At 47.4% G+C, this 10,801-nt stretch overlaps 1 protein-coding gene across 2 annotated transcripts; it reads right to left on the bottom strand.

Annotated features, from left to right (window-relative positions):
- Nucleotides 1-4,437: 4,437 nt before the first annotated feature.
- AMER2 (APC membrane recruitment protein 2) lies at nucleotides 4,438-6,875 on the bottom strand. Of its 2 annotated transcripts, XM_008153358.3 has the most exons (2): nucleotides 6,095-6,875; nucleotides 4,438-5,713 (listed from the first exon to the last, which is right to left on the bottom strand). In XM_008153358.3, exons 1-2 carry the CDS (start codon nucleotides 6,873-6,875, stop codon nucleotides 4,845-4,847), a joined length of 1,650 nt encoding a protein of 549 aa, XP_008151580.3. In that variant the 3' UTR covers nucleotides 4,438-4,844. The 2 variants fall into 2 exon arrangements, with proteins under 2 accessions (XP_008151580.3, XP_008151579.3); XM_008153357.3 differs by having other exon boundaries at nucleotides 4,438-6,875.
- Nucleotides 6,876-10,801: the final 3,926 nt, after the last annotated feature.

Genomic DNA, 10,801 nt, shown 5'->3' with positions numbered 1-10,801 from the left:
TCTGCTCCACCCCACAAACTATAGGCAACAAATACAAAAAAAGAAAGAAAAAAAAAAAGTTAAACCAAAATAAAGGCATTTTTAATGGATAAGTCCAATTACAGTATAGCTACGTGTGAACTCCAATGGATTTTTACTAAGTATTTGCTGCAGTATATGCCCATGAATATGTGTTGCATTGAACTAAAGTAAATATCCAATTTCAGGCTTTGTGACTATTTCAATCTTTCCTTTTTCAGTTCAAGAAGAAACTCCCTTCCATAACCATCGAACTACCATTCTGAATCACTCCTTAAAAGCATGATCTGCAATGAGATAATAATATTCCATGTACGTGGTTATCGTTGCAACATACTGTCTCCTTTAAACCATTATCACAGTGAAAAGGCTTAGAGAAGCAACCCATGGCAGCAGTCAGGAAATCTTCAGAGCAGGCAGGGGTAGCAGGACTGCCCTGGGCGGGGACCACACTTGCATATCACCTGACAATGTTACGTTGCTTTTTTTTTTTTTTATAAAGGAAATGTTTGCTTCTTATGTTGCCCACACTGGCTAGATTAAGATACCAGTCTCACCCTAGCTGGTTTGGTTCAGTGGCTAGAGCATCGGCCTGTGGACTGAAGGGTCCTTAGTTAGATTCCAGTCAAGGGCACATGCCTGGGATGCGGGCTCGGCCCCCAGTAGGGGGCGTGCAGGAGGAAGCCAGTCAATGATTCTCATCATTGATATTCCTATTTCTGTCTCTCCCTCTCCCTTCCTCTCTGAAAAATATATATATATATATATTCTGCCATACTAGCCTTTTGGTTTCAAACTGTTTTATAAATTTTTTCACGTAATGAATTGAAAATCCCTAAAGAAGAACTGTGTTGTTCATACCTTGTTCTGACTGGAGAAGGGGAAGGGAAACAGGATTAGACCGAAGCATTTGGGTGCCTCCTCTCATTTCATCCAGGAACTTTGAATTGGCCATCCTCAATGGTGACAGGAGGTGACTGTGATACTCTTCTTCCTTATTTTTAGGAGTATAACAATTCCTAAATTAACTTCATGATAATAAGGGGAGCAAAGTATATGTGAATGTACTAGAACATATCTCAGGAGCAGCCAAGCACAGGGGCCAAGTCCAGATAAGCATCATCAGGAGAGAAATCTAGAATAACTAAACCCAGGAAATGAGTTCCACAATGCAAATGTTAAAGGCGCTAAATCATGAGAAAGATCCCATCACTGTTATCTAAGGGCATGAAGCAAACATGATGGAAACAAAGGGAGAAGACAGAAAGTTCCATTACTCCAACTCTCCCTACAAAGTTAAAGAGTCTCTGAAAATTAATCTAAGATATCAATAATGAAAACTCTTAAAAAGTTCAAAGAAATCTTGATATCTAATATAGCCTTTTGCCTTGATAACTATGTGGGGAAAGGGCAATTTGAATTTTCATTTAAATGCAAATACTTGAAAACTAGTTCTGCAACTAATTAGTAAATCCTTTAAACTCAGTAAGTTGTCACCTTCATAGATGTTAAACACTTTAAGTAGGCAGATAATTTGTGGGAAAGGTATCCAAAAAAAATCCTAATGTCCTATATTCCATTGTTGTTATTAGATGAAATAATAAAGATCTACTTCCTCTTGTAATTATTCAAAATGCTGCAGTAAAATTTCTCCCTATTGGTGCTAATGGGAGAATAAAAGCATCAACCACTGTTAGCACCAAGCACAGTGGTTCAAGTAACACTGTCTGTGTAATATAGATACCAAAATCAGGCCTTCTTTGTGCAGAGCTATTACACTGACCAATAAATTCAGAGCCAACAATTGATTTGACTTTTTGTTTTCCAATTTGGCTAGCTCTTTCACCACAGGGACTTAATCAACCAAGCATCTCAGAATCATACTCGGGAAAGGTGTCATCAGCCTTTATCCAATCCTTTCCTTTAAAAAAAAAAATATCAGGAAATATGGCCAAATTAGATAATGCATTAATAATAATTGAAATGGAAATCTATTAAAATTCTTTTTTTAAAGTCCACTCTCCATGAACACGAATGGATAAAAGTAGCCCTTGGCACCAAAAACGAACAAACCAACAAAAACACAAACAAACAGCTATGATCCCTTGTCTATGGTTAGAAAAGGTTAAGAACACAATCTTCCTACACTGGTCCTGATTTCCCATCAAGTGACTGAAGGCATTTAATTCATTGCCTGAATCCTTCATTTGACTGGTGTACATGGAATTCTTAAAGATATAGAGAAAAAAAACAAAACATGGAAAAAAGAGTAAGAAAAAATATTTTCAATCTTGTATAAATGGTTAATGGATAGGCCAGAGGAAATCAAGGTACACTTTGCTGACATTTTCCTTTACTTATATAAAGAAGACACAGAATAGCAGTGTAAATGCAGAAATAAGCCCCAAATCTGTGAAAGTAAAAATAGTTTGTTCCAGTGCTTACAAAATAAATAGATAGATTGCCTTTACTATTACAGTATTCTCATCAATACTTCAGGTACTCTCAACTTTCCTGTACAACCGAACAAATGAACAATCATAACTTTGTCATGGATTCACACTGAGGAAATATAACCCTTGCAAGAAAATTCACAAGAAGAAAATAAAGATGCTTCATATTACAGTTAGGAATAAAATTTATGTTCTTTCCATTCACTAGGGGAAAATGAATGTATTTGGAGCCTAAATAGTACTATAAGCATTAAGTCAAATTTAAATTCATTTCTCAAGACAGAAATCATTTCAAATACTTCAACTTCCAATTTTACAGTAGATGCCTTTGTCTGTTAGTTTGTGCACAGTTGAGTGCATTAGCACATGTGGGTGTGAGTTGCTTTATGAATTCCTAATGGTGTATTCAGAGTTCTTAAGGCTATGCCTCAGTAGAGGACCTCATCTATAGACACAAGAAAATTAAACATTACTTTGAAATAACACTAAGAATCTGACACAATGCAATTAAAGCCAGTAATCTGACTAACAAAGAAATTCGGCAAATCTCTACCACCTCTTCTAACTGAATCGTTGCAGATTTAAAATGGGAAACAACCTGCTTTGTGCTACTGCCTCAAATTTGTTTTCCTTTGATGACTATATATTTTGTTATTTCATTCATATTATTCAAATAGGCTTTCGTATACTTGTCTTATTCTTTCCTTTACAGAAAACAAACTTAAAAAACATGTAATATCAGTTCATTACTTAGGCAATCTCTCTGGAAAAATGCATGTTATATAGAAGTGTTGGTGTCATTTACATGTGTAGTTTCCCTTAAATATGTCTATCTTCCTGACACCATGAGTCACCTCCTAGTAGGAACTCTGGTCTTTTGATTTAACACTCTGAAGTGCATTTCAGATAATGTTGTAGAATCATTAGACTCTAACAGCATTCTAGGAACTGCTTCATTTTATAATTCAAACTACCTAGGCATATGGGAACCCTTTCTGAAATAAATATTTCCTCTCAAATAATAGAGAATGTACACAAAATAAGCCACTTTTCAAAAAATCTTGGCATAAAGTGTTTATGATATATAAGCTTGCCAGTGTTATATTCTGAACATAACCTGTCTCAGTCATAAGTCTATAAAGCATAAGTCAAATGACATGAAAAACTATATTTTTCTATTGTTGTTTGTTAAGTGTTTCTCACTTTGGAATGCCCATGTTGAGGGACAGTTGAATCTAAAGTTTTTTATAACAAAGGTAAAATCTCTGAAAAATCAAGATTTTGTGTAAGAAACAGACTCCTACCAAGACAAGGCAGAACCAATGCTCTGGAACAGCAACATAATAGTTTTGTATCTTTGTTTGTTTGTTTGTGCATTGAGAGCCAGAGAACCCATATATAAAAACAGAATTGCTGCAGGTTACAACACATAAAAGAATATCAATGGTTTGGGGACAGTTGCCATATTTAGCTATAAAACCAGGTTTTAAACTTGAGGTTACGAACAGATTATAAAATGTTAACAAGCTGGGTAAACTGTAAAATAGGCATTATCTACACATGAAAATGTGACAGTTGATAAATGCGGACATGTTGGGTGTGTTGGCATTTAAGGAGATCTTTCCCCAGTCCTGATTTCTGCATGGCGTGGGGAAACAACAAAAAAAAGAAAACACCTGCTCTGCCGAGCATGTTTCTCCCCAAACAAATGATCAAACCAAAACTCTTCTTTCTTGTCCCAGCGGTGGATATTTACCTATTTGCATATCTAGCAACTGAAAGTAGGAAAACCTTCTGCCAATCAATGATGCCCTCTGCTCATCAGGGAAATACCTGTTCTGGTTGTTTTGGGGTGTTTTTTTTCCCAGCTTCCTAGGTGTTTTCCATGCAGCAAAGGGTCTTCTCTGTCCCCCTCCCCCTCCCCCATCCTGGAAGGGGAAGCGGAAGGGAAGGCTCATGGAAGAGGAGGACTCTTCTGGCTCTTGCAGTGGCTCCTCCAGACCTCTGGACCCTGGCATGGCCAAACATCATGGCCTGACACTGACTTCTGTTGGGTTAAGTCCTCTTTCTGCAAAGGCAAGTAACGATGACTTCCAAGTACTCAGTGCATTAAAGGAAAAAAGACAGAAAAAATATTTTTAAAGAGAAAAAAAAAAAGTGCTCGAAAATCATTCCCAGGGACTTATCATGGGGAGGAGAATCCCATGTGCAGTGTGGATCCCCTCTCTAGTGTCTCCTGCCCTAGCCGGGACAAAGACCCTCGGTCCGGGCTCTGTAGCAGAGACGGTCCTAAAAGCAAAACTTAATTTTAGTGGTTTCCAGGGAAAGTTGTATTCCTCGACGTGTGGTCCATCCATCTTGGCCTCAGAGACCTCACAACTTTTTGGCACTGTCGTGGCTCACTGCTGCCCGGATGGTGGTCCCAGCCACCCCTCGGCTGCTGACCCTGCGGACGAGCACTTTGGACACAGGGATTTTCGTTCTGGGCACCTCGCTCCTGGCTGGCTGCTGGTGCGCCGCAGGATGGCTGGACGGCAGGTTGGCGAGGTGCTTGACGCTGATGGGGATCTTGGAGTCCTTCAGCAAACTGCCTGGTGTTCGCAGCGGACAGGTGATGGTGCCCGGAGACACGGGCTTTAACCTAGACACACCGGACGTCTCCTCGTTGGCAGGGAGGGCGGCCGGGCTTCCGTCCGGGTCCGCGTCGAGGTCGTAGAGCGCGTCGCCGCTGTAGCTATCCCTGGGGATGCCCGCCTTCCTCCCGCTGCTCGAGCTGTCTTCCTCGGGGCCTGGAGTGGTGGAATCCCAGTAGCCCTCGTCACTGTTGGGGACACCTTCCTGCTGCTCCTTCGGCGGGTGCTTGGGCTCCTCCTTGGGCTGGGACTCAATGGGAATGCGGTTGAGCCTCCTGCGCTTGACCGAGGAGGACGCCTCCTTGGCAACGTCACCCCGGGTGTCTTTGGAGGCCTCGGGGGCCACCTGGGCGTCCAGTGCTGCGGCCGCCTTAGCCAGTCCCTCCGGGGGCCCTCGTCCTTGGTCCTCCGTCTGGGAGAGCATGTCCCAGAATTCCTGGAGACAGGTGTCGTCCACCCCATCCGGGCTCGCCATCTCCTCCCCTCCTCCTTGGTAGGCCACCACGCTGGGGTTCTTTTTGGAGGCCACCGGCTTGCCTGTCCCGGGGGCATGCTTGTCACAGCTGGGACCTGCCTCGTCCTCTGGGTCTGCAATAATATCTCCACAGCCTGTAAGAGAGTCAAAGCTTTTCAGTGAAGTCACGTCAGAAAACATCAAACAAATACGATCGGTCGACGGGTCTGAGGGTGGATCGACAGAGGAAGGGTCAGGGGCGGCCGACGCCCGGCCGCTGCCACAGTCGGAGTCGACAAGGGGGACGGTCGTTACCGGAACGTCACCTGTCCTGGAGGTCTCCTCGGCCGTCCGCACCTGCCCAGCAGCGCCCAGCGCGGGGGGCGCCCGGGGGTCCTCGGCGCGCCGGTGCCCCGCGGCGTCCTCTCCCGGGGCGGCGCCGGCGGGAGGGACGCCGGGGCCCTGGGCCTCTCGGCAGCGGGGCCCTTCGGCGCGCTCGGCGGAGGCCGGCGCCGGCTCTCCCACTCCGGGCTCACCTGCTGGGTCTGGCGGCGCGTCCCTGCTCGGGTTCTCCGGCGCGAACGCGGGTCGGGGCGCTTCCTCCGCGACGCACTCCAGGCTGGCCGTGAGCGACCCCGGCAGGGCGAGGCCGCCCGGGCCCCCCGAGCGCGCCCCGCGCTCCCCCTCCTTGCCGCGCTTGTCCTTCCTGTGCCAGCGCACGCCGCTGAAGAGCCCTCGCAGCCCCCTCTTTTGTTTGCCGCCGGCCTTGCCGGCGTCTACCGCGTCCCCCTTGCCGTGTTCGGACCTCCCGTTCTTCTTCAACAGGGAGAAGAAGCTGTGCGACTTGGCCACGGAGCTGCTGGCCAGCGAGCCCACGCCGGGCCCGGCTGCTCTGGGGGGCCCGGGGTTCGGCCGGCCCCCGCCCCCGCCGCCGCCGCCGCCGCCGCCCCCGCCGCGCGGCTCCTCCTTCCTGCCGCCCTCCAGCACCACCACCTCGGCTAGTCCGTCGTGGGTCCTGCTCCTCACCATGCCCGGCGGACCCGCGCCCTTCCCATCCCCTTTGTTTTTGACCCCAAATATGCTGGGCATGGTGCCACCCGATTTCCTCTTCTTGAATAATTTGAAAGCAGCTTTGTTAATCTTCCCCGACGGCGGCTCGGAGGCCGGAGTTCCGGCGGCACAATCGCAAGGCAAGTCCATGTCTGCCGCGAGGGTCCCGGCACCGGCCTCCTCCTTCCTCCCGCAGACCCCCGCCGCCGCGCCGCCGCCGCCGCGCGCGCTGACAGCCCCGCCGCGGCCGCGCTCGCCCGTCTCCATGGAAACCGAGCGGGAGAAGCAGCTTTCGTCAGCCGTGGGCTCGCGCCAGGCCACTGTCATCCGGATTCTAAATCAACCTGGGCCACTCTGTGTTGCTGCTGCTGCTGCTGCTGCTGGAACACACAGAAGAAGAAAAAAAAAAAAAAAAAACACCACCATTTCCCCGCCCGCCCAGGGCTTATATAACACCCTAACCCACTAAGGATCCATCCGACTTGGCTTTGCGCTGTATAGTGTGCGGGGGAGGGGGAGGGAGGGAGCGCAAGAGCAGGCAGCAGAGCCTGGAGCTGACTGCAGAAATTAGAGTCGTAATTATGGAATTCAAATTCCATCCAATCTTACCCACCTTCAGATTCTGCCTCCAGATTTACTCTTTCAAAAAAAGGCCCCCCCAAATGGACAAAAGATAAAATTTAAAAATCCAAACAACACAAAATGCTTAGTCTTCTTATCACCTATCCTGGACTCCATGAATCTTTGTGCCTTTCCCAAACCCTTCATGTGTGTCCTTAACGTTCGGGCACCGAGCCCATCAGACAGGGAGCTTTACATCCTTGTCTTGTCCGTGCAGAGCACAATCTCCAGGTGGATGTTGAAATCTTATTGTTGTTGCTGTCCTGATTCTTGTTGCAAAAACAACAGCCATCAAAGACCCATTAGCAGCTCTCTGCGAGGAAAGTGCAACAGTTCCGAGGATGGAAGTTGACTGGTCCTTTGGGACAAGCCTGGCTTTTATCCCAGACTCCTGCTACTGGGGCTGAGGTCACAGAATCCACTGCCCAGTCTGCATGCGGTCGCAATGGAGTGAGCTGAAGATGGAATCTCAGGTCCACTCCAGGGGTGGTGCTTGGAATCCAGAATCTACCCTCTTTTCCATCCAGCAGGTCATGGGGGTTACTTTTGACCTTGCTCCTGCCACCTCCTTCAATACCCCGTGTCTGTTCGGTAGCTGCCTTCCCCGTTGCACAGGGTCCCTAGTGCCCATGAGTCTCTGCAGCTACTGGATCTGGGAAAAGGAAAACTATCCCAGGGAACCGCCCAATCTGGAAATCTCTTCTGTGCTCTGACTTAGAAAGTGACTGCTAAATTGTAAACCTGACACCTGACTTCATGATCCTAGCTGAGGGCTTATTAGCAAACATACATATATATAAAGAAGCATGTACATATATATAATTCCTATATGTTGGATATTTTTTAAATGTAATAATATTATGTATTAATATTTATTAAATGTTATTTAATAATATGTAATATTACATATATACAGATATCAATCTTTTTCTGAATCATCTTGAGCTTCATTTTTGTGTGCTACTTGCGTTATACCCAGAAACCCTAATTGCTGTATCAGTTGAGGCTGGAGTTTTGCTAATAACCTGTTGGCCATTGCATGGAACAGTTGGTTTGAATTTTGGCCTTGGGGTTATTACCTATATACTTGCCCTTTCCTGCTGGTTTTTATCAAGAACACTGTTTCGTAAAATTAAGAAATCAGTGAGTTTAGGTTCAGGAAAGGTTTTTATTCCCAGCCTTGTAATCCCATCAGCTCTCTCCCACGCTTAGCCGGCACCTCCCAGACAGGGTGTGAGGCTAAGACCAGAGAGAGGCTCTCCCCAATTCTAGCTGACCACTTACCATGACGAGTCAGGTGCCTCCCTGCCTTGGGGAGAGAACAGGTGTTAGGAACTATAAAGAGAAACTCGTTTGTTATCTCTCCACAACCTTTTGAGGACAGTTGAAATTTTTTTCCAATTCTTTTATACACACCATACAATTGCTTAGCTATGTGGGTTACTACATAACTGTGTCGTCTGGAAGAGTTTATGACTGGGATCCAGGAAAATGCAGGAGTCTATAAATAGCTTCCCTTCTCCAGCCCAGAGCGAAGAGCTGGGAGAAGGTGAACCTGCTCATCCACTAGGAGCTCTGACCTAGCAGGACAGGCCATTTGCATGAGAATCCTCGAGCCCCCTGGGGAGAAAGTTGGCGAGGACTTTGGGATGAATATCATTCCCCTGGGACACAGACATCCAAACAAAGAGAACTGGACAAAGCAGTCTTCATTCTGGGGAAGGTGCCGGGTGGCAATGGTAAGTCACTGGCCCTGAGGTAGAGGAACGTGAGGATCCCGGAACCATCAAGACTTGGAGGCACAGGCAGGGGGAGCTTTAGAAGCTGTCGTGTGAGTGAGGACCCTCCCGGGTCCTCCAACCCAAGGTCCTTTTATAGAGACTATCATAGAAAGGCCAGTTTACAAGGACCTTACCAGAAGAACCCTACAGCACCTCTCAGCCTCACCCCAGGGGCGGCGGGGGAGGGGGGGCAAGGGGGGAGGGTTCCACTCAAACGTTGGGTGGCAGATTGATGTAAAAGGCTATTGTTCGAAAGCAGTGCAAAGGTTTACCTGCACCTTAAGGCGCTCTTCACTGTCAGGCATGGGGAAGCAGATTGCATTTGCACAAAATGGTGATTTCTTTTCCCTGAAAGACAGATCATGACAGTGAAGGAAATTTTCCCAGAAGCGCCTCCTGTTTTGGGTTACAGTTTCATCTTTCATTCTTCTCCCCTCTCCTGCCACTGCCCCACCCTGCCCCACTTTGAACAGTGAACAGAAAATCTGAGCAGACATGGCTAGAGAAAGGGGCTGAGGGGAACTGCTTCAGGAAAAGCTGTTCTGAAATGACAGGATGCTTCACAGATGCAAAGAGCAAGTGGGCTGTGCTGGAGACATGTGCGTGCTTTTCTCTTTGGCACAGGGAGGGTTTGTTGTTCCGCCGGGCCTTTCTCTCTGGGTAGCTAGTGTCTCTGGAGGAGGATAATCAAAGCAAGAAAAAAAGAGAAACACAGGAGGAATCGTAGAGAGCTTATCATCATCGATTCCTTTTCCAGGGTGTCTTCAGCCAGCGTGGCCCCTGCCTTTGTCCTAAGCCCTCCGAGTGGAATGTTCTAGCTGAGAGAAACCACTCAGAACATAATGGGGAGAAGGCGTGGTGAGCAGCTGCCTTGGAGCCATGGTGTGGCTGCTGCTGTGGAACTCCCCATGTCACAGCATCGCCATAAAGGAGGCTGCTGGCTTTCCTAAAATTTGCCTGAGGTCTTTAAGGGGATAATGCTTAATCAATGAAGTTTGGAAAGGATACTTGAATTGGGACCAACACCTCCTGTCTCCAGACCTCTTCACCTGCTCTGGACCCCAGACCAATCAATAACGCCAGCTCCTGTTCTTGCCCATCTCTACCCTCCTTGCCATGATTGTCATCCAAGGCGAGCTGTAGACACTGTGATGCCAGTGAGGACCCTCAAATGTCCTCTAACCCAGGGTCCCTGTTGTGAGGACTATGAGGAAGAGCCCCAGCTTTGCTAACCTTGACCCTCACTCCCAAGTCCACTCTGTCCACCTATCTGAGGCCTGTCTTGCCCCTGAGGGAGGCTGTGGGCCTCGTACAAGCTTAGACCATAAGGTAAAGTGCACAGTTGTCAGGAGAGAAATGTGTAGATGTCCCTTGCAGGAAGCCTAGCCCAGGGGTCAATGCTATGGCACTTTCCTACACCCTCCTTCCTGGGAAGGCTCTAGCCCAGGGTGGGCAGGGTGAGGACGAGAGAGGTCTAAGGGCCATAAGCCCTGAGCTAAATTGAAGTTTCTGTTTTCTTTTGCAGAATTTGATTCCTGATTTTTTCCTGAACCTCAGCTTCTCTGTGGGCTAATAGCTGTTCTGGGTGTATGTTTTCTTCAGAGGAGAAATTAACTTCTAATTAGTAACACGCAAGTGTAAAAAGCTCAACACGGCTTGTAAGTTTACACGTTAACCCTGGGGCAGAGCTGAGGCTGCTGACGGGAGAGCTCATCTCGGAGAGACAGTTCCATGCTGGCTCTGGGGTGACCGGGAAGCCCAGGACCTGAGGTGTTCTGGTTCGGCAGGTGT

Source organism: Eptesicus fuscus, chromosome 7 (assembly GCF_027574615.1).
Source record: "Eptesicus fuscus isolate TK198812 chromosome 7, DD_ASM_mEF_20220401, whole genome shotgun sequence".
In the NCBI taxonomy this organism is placed as follows: Eukaryota; Metazoa; Chordata; class Mammalia; order Chiroptera; family Vespertilionidae; genus Eptesicus; species Eptesicus fuscus.
The sequence above is the reverse complement of the archived record's forward strand: the minus strand, read 5'-3'. Positions and strand labels throughout refer to the sequence as shown.